Source organism: Bombyx mandarina, chromosome 10 (genome assembly GCF_030267445.1).
Source record: "Bombyx mandarina strain Sakado chromosome 10, ASM3026744v2".
NCBI classification, from domain to species: Eukaryota; Metazoa; Arthropoda; class Insecta; order Lepidoptera; family Bombycidae; genus Bombyx; species Bombyx mandarina.
The window spans coordinates 4,963,474-4,978,481 of record NC_143217.1 but is presented as its reverse complement, the minus strand read 5'-3'; the positions used below and the strand labels follow the sequence as shown (position 1 = coordinate 4,978,481).

Sequence of the window (15,008 nt, the reverse complement as noted above, 5' to 3'; positions counted from 1 at the left end):
TGCTGTTTACACATTAATAAAATACTTACTTAGCCTAATCGCATGCCGTCATAATTTGTAGATGAATATTTTTTCGATATTCAACAGATATAATCGGCTTAAAATCTTTTTGATGTTGATTCGGACACATGAAAATGGATTTAATCATTAACGAAAAACTTACGTCAGTTCGAACCAAGTTCAAGGATATAATCGACAAAATTTCTCATACCTGCTGTAATTCAAACAAAAAACATCGTGAGATCTTTGTGTACATGATGTTCATTTTGTACAATTACTTTCAAATGAGAATATTATTAACCAGAGACCGGTATACGTACAATAATAGAATATTCATATTGTTCTAGAACAATATCTCCTTTCTAGAATATACGAACTGTAAGTGCCACATTATTCGTGGCTATGTATGTACACAGTTGTTGTCGGACCAAGTATACACGAGTATCTGGCAACATTGCTGATTCGTCATGTTTACATGCACACGTGAGTAAACCAGTGTGCTCTTTTAAAGGGTTTGCCCATAATCTGTTCTCGTTAAGAAATATTACACAGGTCTTGACAGAGTTTACGTCACCGGCTTAAAATATACTCGGAACAAAAATGCGAAACGATTTATGTAGATGCGTTGTGGCCGGACACAAAAATAGTAGTAATTAACACGCTCACGTGAAAATATTATGTTTTTAGAGTAGGCGCGTTCTAAATGTTAATGTAAACTAGGTATTTGCTAAACCTGCGAATCTAGTTTTAATTCTCACTATAAAATTCGGATAATTATAGAAGACGTGTATTAGTAGGTAGGTACCACCGCTTTGCCTATTTCTGCCGTGAACCAGTAATGCGTTTCGGTTTGAAGGGTGGGACAGCCGTTGTAACTATACTGAGACCTTAGAACTTATATCTCAAGGCGTGTGGCGCATTTACGTTGTACATGTCTATGGGCTCCAGTAACCACTTAACATCAGGTGGGCTGTGAGTTCGTCCACCAATCTAAGCAATAAATAAATAAAAAACTTAATAAGAAATTGAATTTAATCGCATTAAATTCTGCAGCCCGTTTCTATATGTGGTATTTGATTTCGTGAAAGATTACGCGGTGCTTGCAATTTTAAACTTTCCACGCTATACGCATACGCTAAGGTAAAAGCTCCAGCACAATTTCTCCGCTGGTATTCGGTGTCGGCTTCTTTCATATTAATTATCGCAATTAGTCAAACATTGTCATTCCTAATTAGTATTGAGGCTCGGTTCCTCGTGCCACTCATTAGAATCCATTATTGGACCGGGATCGAACGTGTACAGATTGTCGATCGAGTTTCATACGCTTAAGCAACACCGTGAGACCTTAATTATTCATTTATTCTGTAACGTATACCTTACTAAATCTATTGTTTGATTAATGAGTGTATTAAATACGAATGTTGGAGAGATTTAGATATTATATCAATCTGACCTGATTCTAAAGTAATTGATAAGATATTTACGATTCTAAACAAAGAAATAACGATACAAAAATAGTCGTAGCTCACTACGGTACTGGCTCATACAAATTCCATTTAAATACGTCTTGTCATTAACTATGACATTACATATATAAACAATAGTCAATAAATCATGCGGTTCTTCTGTTACATGTGTAATAAAAAAGATCGTACCGCATTTGATTATTAATTTCCAATAGCCCTTCTGAAATTTTAATTCGTAATTTTGGTTACATTATCCCACAAATGCCACAGTAAATATTTATGTATTTATGAAATTTTATTGGTGTAAATTATGTGTATTATAAATCGTATTATACCGAGATTCAAAATTATCATTTTCATAAATGCGTAATCGGGGTCGTTATTAATAGCAATGAATATGAACTGTCATCTTGTTAAAGTGCAAGTACAATTATGTTGAAATACCATTCGGGGTTTTTTTTTGTGCTGAATAACAATAATAGTAACTAATTTTTTTAAGAAATTTGTACAATATTATTTCTCACCGGCAGTACAACATCGGCTTTCATACATAACATAAAATTTTATTATTGATAGCGGAGTCCCGCGATGTTACCCGTGGTTATTGTCGTACCGTGGGTGTCGCCGCGGGGCGAAGTTAGTCTATAAAATTAGCCTAAAATACTCCTTATATCATCATCTACCTACCTATACGTGAAAGTCTCGTCAAAATCGGTCCAGCCGTTCCAGAGATTAGCCGGAACAAACAGACAGACCGACAAAAATAGTAAAAAATGTTATTTTGGTCTATGTACCGTATATACATATATTCATATGTATGTAGTAAAAAGTGGTTACTTCAATATTACAAACGGGCACTCCAATTTTATTTATATGTATAGATAAGTATAATGTTACACATAGCTCGCGGTAGCGGCCGCCAACTCGGTCAAGCTAAATATTTGAGTATAGTATCAACGCCTCAACGCAGAGTACCCGTAGGCCACTTCCGTGACATGAAGCACTATTGGCACTTCGAAATGGGTCGTGCCATTTCATAATCTCGACCAATTCCGGCGAATGCTGAACAAGCGATGCGTGACGATTCTAATTAATATATTGCGTTACGAGAAAGTGTTGATCCAATCGATTACACGTACGGAGAATATTCAGGAAATATTTCGAAACTTCACGGTGTAATAATAAAATGATTCTCGTCTGATTAGTGTAAAATCGGTTAACATTGTCGGCTCCGTTCGTGTGCTATTAGCTAAACTATGTAATTGCCATCGAGAATTGCATCTGCATTGCAACATGTGCTGAACGCATTATTAGTGTAAGTTAACAGAGCCGCTCCAAAATTGCCCTTAATTGAAAAATTAAGGTACGCTAAACATATAGGGAAAGCGGGATATTTCATCATCAAATAATACGAAATAGTATCCGTTCCAAAATCCTTTTTTTCATTGTCTTGTTTATATTATATCAAATATCTGGTTACCGATGGTAGGACCTCTTGTGAGTCCGCAAGGGTAGGTACCACCACCCTAATGCGTTTCGGTTTGAAGGGTGAGGCAGCCGTTGTAACTATACTTGACACTTAAGAACTTATATCTCAAGGTGGGTGGCGCATTTACGTTGTAGATGTCTATGGGCTCCAGTAACCACTTAACACCAGGTGAGCTGTGAGCTCGTCCACCCCCATCTAAGCAACAAAAATAAAAATCTCCAAGTATCTTCAATTTGAGTTCTTGAACTTGACCACAAAAAAAAAAAAACGAATGTCATTAAATACTCTTCGTTCATGGTTCGCTGACGAGTTTCTTTCGAGCGTTAATAAAATGAACAAATATTTTTCGACAGCATGTAATGTTTTTTTTTGTCATATTAACCTACCTAGCATTTACATCATTTTGTAGATAACGTGTAAGTATGATGCGTCGATTTCGACTCTATTATGTTAAAGCAATTCAAAGAGAACACGATTTATTGTGCCCAAATTTAAAACTTCACAAAGATATCAACTAAGGTTATCACGTATATTATGTATTCTTTAAGTTTCATGTTTATTACTGATGCATTACAGATATTGGATTGTTTATAACAGCTATTTGTAACTGTCACTCTATTCTCGGACATTTTGTTGTAGCATGCATACACGTGCCCTATTCAATAAGTATAACAAATGTCTCTTTAACATTACAATAGAAGTCCGTCATTTGACCGACAATGACGAAAAAATACATACCGCTTATGTTAATATTGTCAAGCGAACGTTCTAAACTTTTTGAAGACGTTATAATATATACAAAAGTTTCAAAATGACATTTCCGCGTACTGAAACAAAAATCAAAGACGAGGAATTGTTACACCGTTATTTTAAAATGATTTCTTTTGAAATTAGATTTTTTTAAATGATTTTTAATCTTGTTCTGAAACTATATACATATATAATTAAGTAAACTAAATATATATCACATTTAATTTATAAAACAACTATAATAGTAACAATGGGCGGTTGCTGCTGATATTCCGGAATAGGGTAGGCAGCGGCTTGGCGTTGCTGACGTCCATGAGCGACGGTAACCACTTACCATCTGGTGGGCTGTATGCCCGTCTGCCTCATCATCATTATCCTGCCCTTCTCCCAGCTACCTGAGGTCGGCGCAACATGTTTTCTCCTTCCATACTCTTCTATCATATACCATTTCTTCGCTCACTACCCTCTTACCCATATCGTCTTTCACGCAATCCATCAATTTCTTCTTAGGTCTACCTCTTCCTCTATATCCTTCCACATTCATAGTTAACATTTTCTTACCAACCTCATTTTCATTTCGTCTCATCACATGTCCATACCATCCCAAACGCGCCCTTCTCAGCTTCTCTGTCACGGGTATACCCGTCTGCTTGCGCGGACAAAAAAAATAATAGCGACCCCTGGAAAGGCTTGCTGGGTCAATACGTGATGCTCCGCGAACCGATCGTTCTTTATTTGGAACTCTACGATGCGCTAGACTGTGTAGAGCACCGCGGCGCCTCGACCTCTGCGATCGGAGAGAACCGGGCTGTGCGTAAACTCTCTTAACGTCCCAATGGACTGCGACGAATTGGTACTGATAGAGAAGCTCTCTCTCTCACGATATGGTGGAATAGCAAAAGTCGAACATCGCCTACCAGGACTAGCCGCGTTCCGTCTCCATAAAGACCGTGTTGTGTCCTCGCGAAGCACTGACCGCGAAAAACCTAGTATCGTAACTTTGACGTGGGTCAGAACGCGGCACCGCACGGGGTCGACCCCATTTAAGATAAAAAGAAATAGATAAATGAATATAACGCAGTTTTAAAATGGTGATGACAGAATGGTTCCAATAATACTATATCCATGAAATATTTTTTAAATGCATAGAGATTTCACGATGAATTCAGTGCTTAAATTATGATGTACGAACCCACGCGTGCCGACAAGGTCGAGTGTGGTGCTGCGTAGTTGTCACACTCATAGATGATTAATAAACTATTCGACGATCATTGCTGGACAGGGCATACGCTACAAACGGCCGGCAGCCTCCGCACGTCTTGTCAGTTGTCGCATCACTTCGATAAACTTCGATTGCATAATTACAACGCGAATCTCTCGTAAATGGTAGCGAAACGTTAAAACTCGTTTAGCTTGTTCGCTGAGGCCAATTTCTTTACTCTCATTTGTAACATCCGTTTTAGGCTCGCGTAAGTTTTTTTTTTATTTGCATTTTTTTGTTTGTTTACATATCTCGTTTACTATTTTTAAACTTGAATCATAACTTGTTTTTCGTGCTCCATTTAAATGTGAATACGTTGTTCTAATTCTATGATATTGTGGATTAATTTTGTCGGCTCTGTCACAATAATGATTGCAAAATTTAAGAATACATGTGTAACGCGAAATTCATTTCATTCGATGTATGTAATTGCGTATTTTCATGTAAATCGAAGAGATCGCCATCTGTATCAACACACCACCGCATCATCTCTGTTGATTTTTTTGTTGGCATGTTTTTTCGTTATTTTTTGCTTTACGTGTTTTGTTTTTGTTGTCGTAGACGGCAGCTCGACGGACACGCTGAGGAAGCTTAGTGACGACCTATCTAGAAAACACCTATCAGGTAAGCTTGAATTTTTGTCTCTTGTATACGCAATTGTATCTTCTTTACTGTGAATGTTAAGCTACAAGCAAGCACGATACCGCTTTTTGCATCTATATCATGCACCTCATTACAAACTTTTAGATCACTCAGTACAATAAAACCTTTAAAAAAAAAGAACTCACATATTTCACTCTTTTCATCTTGGATCTTATGGAGCAGATTTGATAGAAGCCGAAGAAGACGAGGTCAGTAGCAGTCTACCGGATAAACCTCGTACATATCGCAAAGCATCCAGTAAGTACATTGAGACAGTGCATGAAGAATGTAAATGACCATAGGTGGTGGAACGTTCCCTGAGGAAAGGTGATGGATTAATAAGCTACTATAATTAGCAACAATAATCTATAATATAATAATAAAATAGACTTTGTTTTTATCGTTGAATGTAACAAAAAAATTATAAACAATAAATATCTTATTTACTAAACCATCTCGATGTTTTTGTATTAACGATTATACTACAAAAATATTTTTTCTAATGACATCAAGATCCGAGTTGTACACGGGTGTCCATAATGCCAGCAACGCCGCAACGAATGTAAAGATTGCGTGTCAACTGTCTAGAGGCGTTCGCCTACGATCAATTAACTGCATTGTCTTTGAATCGAATCATATTTGTAATGGTTTTTGCTCCATTATGTCGGGTGTAAGACATGTTTTTTCTGAACAAGAAAACGTATTAATGTTCGCCTTGCTCGTTAATCGTGTGCAACAGGAAGTCGGGTTCTCTGGTTTTTTAACTAGTAGTACGAGCTAAAAGATAATTTCTTACAAACTAAATTTTTTAATAATACTGGCGTGCATCCATCGTGCATGTATCGGACCGATAATAAAAGTAACTTTTATTAATAATTATAATCGAGGAAATCAATATGTGAAACTACTAAAACATTTAAAAGCCCCTACCGCAGTCTTTGTTTACTGCGTATCATATTAAATAGAAGGAGTGTATCGTTGCTAATTAGTGGCTAATGTGTGTGTTTGTGTCGCTTATGTGTGGTCACAGCCAGCAGTACGTTCAGCGCTACTTCGATGGATGCTCTTTGGGAGAAACACGCGCGTCGTCTCAGCGAGGCTGGACTACGAAGGTCTTCAGGTAACTTGCAATGATGACTTTGCTGCAAAAATCAATTTTTCCAAGAACATCGTAACATATCATGATTTTTATCGTAATGATTCATCACAGCTATCTATAAATTAGTTGAATTTTATCTTTTTCAATAAAGAACATTAGATATGTCTTCAAGAAAGTAAAGCATTAGCATAATTGGTATAACCTATATTTTGTATTATTGGTAAAATGTTTTGTATTGTTATTGGAAAAATGACTTTGTTTTTGCATCTAAATCACGAAACACCAAAAAATCACCAATCTTGTGTTGTTCGTTTGGTATGCTAAATACAATGCTTTTTGATTGTAGCTGCGCACTGGTTGAAGGCATGCATTATTGTTTTATCGTTTACAATTTCAGTTTGCATCTCGGAAGTCAAATGCAGTTTGTTGAATGAAGTGAAAGTCCGTATATCTGATGCAATGCAAAGATATGCAAAACGGGATTGCAAATAGGCTACCCGATGTCCGTTGCACTTGCAGGCAACGGTATTCATGACGCCAGCACGCGACTTGTGTGCATAGAGAATAGGAAACGTGACGGCTCAATGCATATTGAAACTGCTAATAAATTTCCGTTCTCATTAATGCGATTTCTTATTCGTTTCGATCCAATGGGAGATGATTTACTGTTTGTAAGAAAGAAAAAATTAGAATCTTTACAATTTATTTTAAATGAACACGGAAATTTTAATAGACAGTTTGGAATAATAACTCTATTGATAACTATGTGATTTAAAATTGCAGACCACAGCGTGATATTGACAGAGGACACTGATAGCTTCATTATTGGTGAACGTGTTTGGGTAGGCGGTACGAAGCCTGGACAAATCGCTTATATCGGAGAAACGCAGTTTGCTCCCGGAGAGTGGGCTGGGATAGTACTCGACGAGCCAATTGGTAATTACACCGTTTTCTTTGTTTATCTAACAAAGCCAATTTGTCGTAATCCTTTTGTCGTAAAACTTGTTTTTTAGGTAAAAACGATGGATCAGTGGCAGGCGTACGTTATTTTCAATGTCCAGAGAAACGAGGTGTGTTTTCTCGATTGACTCGGCTCACTAGAGTTCCCTTCGCTATACACACACCGCACGATGCATCGCCCGTGTCGGATGCGGGGAGCGTGTTCGAACGACCTCCTTCCGGCGCGGCTCGTCCCAAGCGGACCCTCTCGCCAAATGGAAGTATTCGCAGTATTGTCAGCAGTAAGATGAGTGAGTATATCCACATAATCTGTTGAATGTTTCATAATGACCCACTAATTGGCAACTCTGTATAATTAAATACATTTATGAATGGTTGTAGATGCTTCAATTTCCACAACGACTAATGGAGATATTCGAACGGGTGATCGTGTTATTGTATCAAGCAGCCGCGGAAGCAAAGCTGGTATTTTGCGTTTCGTAGGTCCTACAGATTTCGCGCCGGGCATTTGGGCAGGTGTCGAACTTGATGATCCCCTCGGTAAAAACGATGGCTCTGTAGACGGAAAGAGGTAAAATAACACACATTTAAATACCTGATTACAACTTTAAGTGTATGAGAAAAATTTATAAAACTCTTTCAGATATTTCGACTGTGCACCACGTTTTGGTTTATTCGCTCCGATATCCAAAGTATCGAGATCTCCATCCAACCGCAAGCCGGGTGCTTGCGCTATCCACAGCAACGGACGAGCGACTCCGTTACGACGTTCCAACTCGCGCGATTCGCTCACGTCTCTCGGCACCTCTATTGCATCGTCTCGTGTGGGGGTGAGACTCGGGGTGACGTCGCTTGGCGCTCAGGTAGGCTAGCCCCGGGCACGTTCGGCCGAACCTCGCTCCCCACGCTCTTCTCCCCCCTCGGCCCGCACCCGCCCACATCGAAGCGCGCCAAGTCTCCTCGACAAAACTCTGCTCGTCAAGCAGGTCGAGCATGACCGCTGCGCAATTATCGCTCTACCGCAGCCTCGCGTCTATTACGACATAATATTTAAATCGAGTCCTAAATGTAAAGAGATAACGCCTCGTCGCTGGATGAGCGAAACTCTGCCGAAGTCCTGGCGTTGCTCAGAGAGCATGTTGAGTTTCGAGACGCGGAGCTCGGAGCAGTCACGCCGCAGCTTGTCCAGCGGCAGCAGCGGGAGTGGTAGCGTGCGGTGCGGGTTGCGGGGCGGGGGCGGTGAGGTAGTGCGGTGGGGAGGGAGGCCGGCCGCCGTGACGAGGGCCAGCCGCGGGGTCGCCGCACAGACCGACGTGTTCGTCGAGATGCCGTCGTCGCGCACTCACTTTTCTGGCTTCGGGAAGAGCTACCATTTCTCTTGTGTGTCACCATTTCAATTTACTTACCCCTACGTTGTGTATATATGAATGCATTTCCTATTTTCACGTTCTTAATAAATTTTGACAGTGAAATGACATGAGTCAATCTATCTGATATTCATTGGTTCGTGAATTATATAGATTGGCTTCTTTAAATAATATAACCTATCCGTTCAAAGAATCTCAATTTTTTCTCTTGTTTCTATATATTCTAAATCGTGACATGCATAAGCAATGGCTTGGTTCCGTAGAAAGCTTATCGGTTTGCATGAGTTTGAAGTTTGAGTTTTATTTATTTGTCTGTAGCTGGCACCCCTTGGTTTGGCCCTTGTGTTTTATTTATAATTTTATTTGTTTTATCCCGTTCACGATTCCCTATTACTATATTATTGTAATATTGCAATTGTTTCAGTAAAACTTAGTTTCATTTGATAGTGAATCGTGTACGTACATATTTGTTTTTTTAGAATGATTCATCATCTCATCGTTCTCCTCAGCTTTTATTTTGCTTCCTTCTCCATTTTTTATTCGAATATAAAAGACTGCATTGTTATTATATATACACTGATATTTTTTTTCGTCTGTGATATTATTTTAAGGTATATCCTGATTAGAACTGACGTTATTGGTTTTAATGTCAACTAACACAGGTTTGATCTGAGTCGACTAACAATCTCATATAAACGTTATATATCATTGAATACGCAATTAGTTTCTTTACTTTCATCGGAATTTCCTTATGCATATACGATTTATACGTAGTCTACACATACACGTCATATTCACAAATGTCCCCTTCACCTTAAATGATAATTCTTACACGATTCTTGTCCAATAATCTAATTGCTTGTTTATTAAATCATTATGTTTTATCGACAAGCTTTTACCCATAACCGACAGCATATATTTTGTAGAATATAGAAAAGACACACATTTATTTTGTCAACAATTTATTATATTTGAGGCCGTCAGCGCAGAAGTGGCCTACTCTTACCATAGTATGAAGATAATGAGGTTCGAATTTACTTTTACACTGCTTCGTAGGCAAAAACAATACGCGCAAAATAATGTTTACAAAGCCATCTGTTATCTAGGGATCAAAATAGGAATAGGCCGGTTTTGCTTTGAAAATTTATAATGTTTTAAATAAATTGCAATATATTATATAAGCACGAATATAAAAAATTGTGGTTTAAGTCACTTTTGCGCAGACCGCCACATTTCATCTAACAGTATTGTACCTTTTTCGGTACAAAATAACAAATTTTAGTCTGAATATATTTGACTTCGTGTTCCTGAATAGTTTCTATCCTAGTAATTGCTTCATCTCATTTATAATTTCATCTAGTTTTTATAATTTGACATTTTTAAAAAAACCGTCAAATTTATTTTATGTATTATAATAATATATTTGTATTATTTTTTTCTGTTATTAAGCTTCGTATATGCTGAAACGGAAGTTCATGTCTTGAGGCACATCAACTATCGTTTTATTATGATTACGCTAAATGGTGTATTCGTGTTCTACGAATTATACGCAGTCCGTCAGTCGAATTCTTAATATCATTAAAATTTGTGGCTATTTTTATTATAGCATAATGATGTCATTTTGGCGACTACATGATTAAAAATTCATATAAATGATTCAACGATGTTAGCGCAGCGTAATAACAGAACATCGCTACTATTTTAAATTAACAATTATCGTTTATGAAAGAAAAGCTTTTGTTTGAATAAAAAAACAATAAAAGCAATACCTAATGCCAATATAATGTCGATATTATTTTTAATTTGAATCAATCAAACAAAATACAACATCGTGCTATCTAGATTAACGCGTGTTGTTATTGAAGCAAATACAAAAAAATAAATTCAAACAGTTTGCAAGAAATATAGTTTGAAGCAGTCCCGCAAAAATACACCATAATGCTATCTATTTAAAAGTTAACGCGTGTTGTTTTTGAAGCAGCTACAAAAAAAATATCAAACAGTTTGCAAAGATATAGTTTGAAGCAGTCCCGCAAAAATACACCATAGTGCCTATCTATTTAAAACTTAACGCGTGTTGTTTGTAGAGTGTTTTTTGTTCGCACTGTCACTAACGTCACGTTGCAGCGCGTCGGCGGCCCGCGTGCTTCGTCCACCCCGGTCTCGGCTAAGAACGCCCTCCAGGTACGGTACCCTACGATCGCGGCTCGGTAGGACTCCGATCGCAGTCTTCCGTGTGCTATGCCTCAAAACCAATAAAAGACGCGCTCCATTTAAGCGTGCCGTATTGTTACGTGCCAAAAGTAACTCGTAAAAGTCAATTTCGAATGTAATAAAAACGAAACTGCTGTTTAGGTGTATAATGTACAAATGTTTTGTCACGAATCGTTCTCATGACCTTGGCTGTTAGTATCGTCGACAATGTTAGGTACATATTCGTATTAAAATTTAAGTATTCACTTAAAAGTATTATTAGTACATATCTGTTTTCTTTATTGATTCGATACCGATAAACGAAATGTTAGTTAAATATTGATAAATTGTTTTAGATCTCAGAACACGAGTAAATGGATTTCTTTCGATATTGTGTTGATATTAATACAAAAAAAAAATAACTGAGTGCTTTTGGTATGTCACAATACGTGTTCTGAAGTTTAGCACACGCTTGGCGCAAGATGGAATCTATGCCTTGTCCGATCGAGGGAATTTCTTTATATTAAGCGAATGTTACGTTTTTTTTTTTTTAATTCTCGTTCCATTAACGGGAATTGTATGAGGTTTTTTGCTCTGTTTTCGATTTTTGAAATTTACTTACAAACTAAAATCTAACATAATGTATAAACCGTGTCGACTATACAGACTGTGTACTATAATTAAAGCACAAAGCAGAGTACAAATATTGACAATGTACCGACAATACACCGATATAAAATTAGCTGTTAATAAAGATTATGTACATTCAGAACGAAAATGCTGCAAAATTTTTGATCATTGAAGAAACTGTGATAGATTTTACATTTAAAAGATCAAAATTGTTTTTTTTTAACTATTTTGAAATTAATTTTACGAGTTTTATTTTATACTTAATACTAATTTAATATTTACCAGTGCCTGTAAGTAATCATGATATTCACTAAATATAGGGCCTTTAGTGCATTCCTTTCTTTGATTTAAAATAAGTTATTAATATTCTGACGTTAAATTAATATATCTACGACTAGGATAACTTAGAATTAATTTAGTGGCTAAAATATTATACGTTAACAATATATAATATTTTTCAATAAGAGAATAAAATATCTTGTATTGCGTGTTTATTATTCCTTTCCTTTTTAATTCGTTATTTGATAATAAAGCATTAAGGACTAGACGTGTTGTTTTATTGCACATATAAAACGCTGTATTTTTGCTTGAGCGTCGTATGGTAAAGTAACAAGAAGGTTAAAGTATAATAAAAAACAAAAATAAACATATACCTATCGTTTTTAAATGGCAATCGCCGTTCGTGAAGATTCAAATCAATTTTATTATATAGGAACTAGGATTACTTCAATCTTCTTGTAAAGCATAATTTATGACGCATTTATAGATTATATGAAGCTTGGGTGAAAAGTTTGACTCGAAACAACCTTGTCTCGGCGTGATCCTTATCTGTCCCTGACCGCGCCGAAGGCCGACCTAAAATATACTTGAATTACGTAGAAGTAATGGCCTCAAAATTAATTTGTTATAATGCTAAGCTGAAATAAATAAATCACAATATAATTGCGTACACAAATGCAGATCTAATTGGTGGTAGGCTTAAATATTTAAAAAAAAACAGTTGCTTGTAAAAACAGCCTTTAGTGATATGCAGAATTGTAATTTTGAGGTGTGGGGCGATATTTAAAATTTAAGCAATCACAACGCCTTAATTTTCGTCTCAAGAGAGAATCAATGTGCCATAATTTCAGCTTCGGAAGATCAACAGACGACTGAGCCTAGAACTTTTAAAGTTCGAAAAAAATAAAAAACCGTAGTGTTTTGTCCGAGGATATATATTTATTTATATTACGTACCTATTCACTGGTAGCCTAAGGGGCTATTTCAGCTACGCGCGGCCGGGAGATACTATAGGTTCATTTTTTTATGTTTGAGGGTTTACCTACTGGTGTCCCGGAGGCCTTTCCAGTTTCACTAGGACAAGTGGACGAGCAAGGGCTCAGCCAGGAGGGGTGGGATTTGGTAACAGCTACCCGAGTGCCTCCGAAGGAGACCTAACAACTCAAGAGTAGTTGCTTCGCGAATTAATCTTCTACCGGATCGGAATCGCGACCCGCCGAGAAGATCCGGCGTGAAACTCAGCGGGCTGATATTTAGGTTAGGTTGCACCTTGAATTCTTTGTCGGGTTCGACCAGTACGGTTATCGGAGTCCTAAGCCTGCTCATAGTGTTAGAGCTAACGGCAATCTAATGTAAATAAAGTCTAATGCAACGGTTATTGAATTTGATAGATCCGTAAGGACGTGTCTAAGGCTTCAACAGTGACTGGCTCCTGCGTGATTAGGATACGGAGAATAGGTTCATATCGGGATACCTACGCTACAGTAAATCTGCGTTCAAATATAGTAATACCCTTTTTGATGACTAATTGAAGAAAATACGTAGTACGTTCACTGTTATGTAAAAAAGTTAAATATAAAATTTCAGTGTTAAGAAATGTACATTAATAAGTACATAACACTGAAAATATATTATACTTATAATGATCGCTAACTACTTTTATGGTCAGATAGTGAGATCAAAATAGATGATGAAAACGCCAGTTTGAAATACCCACTGTTTAAATTTATATAGAGTGAGAGTTTCAGTTAATTCGTCGATAGTGCGCGTGTGAACCCGCACAGATTCGTATCACCTGTTTTAACGGTGGGAAAGTCTTTAATCGTAGGTCGTCGCCATATATACCGAACTGTGTCAATGAAGACATAACGCGTGATGAAGCACACTCGTAGTTTAGTGTGCTTAGTGCGAGTATTTTAACTTTTCGATCGCGTGAAAGTTAACTCAAAGGAAAGCTGTTCCAACTTCATACGAATTTGAGTTAAATTTTACGCGATCGAGAAGTTAAAAAACTCGCACTAACCACACAGATATTATCATGTGTGCCCATCGTGTGCAACGTTGCACGTTCGTAACAGGACCCGTGCTGGATATCGAAGCGCAATGCAGTAACTGGAGGCGCCGTTTCACTCCCATTATCGTGTTTGGGTCGAAGAAATCTATAAATATTCATGGTTAAAGTCACTGGGGACCATCGCGTTCAAAACGCTAACTCATTTTCTAATGGCCTCTGCTAACGCCTTTGGGAAATGTATTCATTTTAATAGGGAGTAAGCGAAATATTCATTTTCAAGTGCATACAAATTTTTGTTTTAAGTAGTCTGTACACGTGCATCAGCTAAATTTTAATAACGCAACATTTTTGGGCAAAAACTAGGTTTGTTATTATTATTGTGGTAACACTGCGACCTCGGTTTTAAGTAATAGATTTACAGGTTAAGTTAAACCTCGAAAAAAAATTGTTATACTAGTTGATAAAAAAAATAGATACAAATTAGTTTCGTTCAATATTTAAACATTGCAGTGCTGTTATGTCTGTTATGAAAGTTTCTTTTTATTGTTTTCGAATGACCATCGTCGCAGCCAAGTCGCTCAACATAAGTTGCATACTTTTTTTTTCATACCTATGCTGATAGCCTTGAGAGACTATTTCAGCTTCACCCTAACGTTTGTATGTGAGCTCACGGAGCTCAAACCGAAGTGTTGCCAACACTGACTCTAGCAAGAGCAGTGCTTCGCAGAATCTACCACCGGATCGGAAACGCGATCTACTGAGAAGATCTGGCGAGAAACTCAGTGGGCTGTGTTATGGGTTAATTCGCTCGTGGAGCCCTTCGTCGCAAGCGACGGGTTCGACCGGTACTTGTGGTGC

The 15,008-nt window shown here is 37.4% G+C and overlaps 1 protein-coding gene across 24 annotated transcripts in view; it reads left to right on the top strand.

Annotated features, from left to right (window-relative positions):
• CLIP-190 (Cytoplasmic linker protein 190) overlaps positions 1-15,008 on the top strand; it is a 46,548-nt gene that overhangs the window by 21,838 nt on the left and 9,702 nt on the right. For 5 of the 24 annotated variants that reach the window (XM_089730243.1, XM_089730244.1, XM_089730245.1 and 2 more), the window contains 7 exons: positions 5,528-5,590; positions 5,792-5,866; positions 7,491-7,643; positions 7,721-7,957; positions 8,049-8,238; positions 8,311-8,530; positions 11,162-11,218. In XM_089730243.1, coding sequence (XP_089586369.1) covers positions 5,528-5,590; positions 5,792-5,866; positions 7,491-7,643; positions 7,721-7,957; positions 8,049-8,238; positions 8,311-8,530; positions 11,162-11,218 — 995 coding nt within the window. Of the gene's footprint in view, positions 1-4,934; positions 5,175-5,527; positions 5,591-5,791; positions 5,867-6,638; positions 6,729-7,490; positions 7,644-7,720; positions 7,958-8,048; positions 8,239-8,310; positions 8,531-11,161; positions 11,219-15,008 lie in introns of those variants that run through there. The other 19 variants (XM_089730237.1, XM_089730238.1, XM_089730236.1 and 16 more) reach the window with 13 other exon arrangements.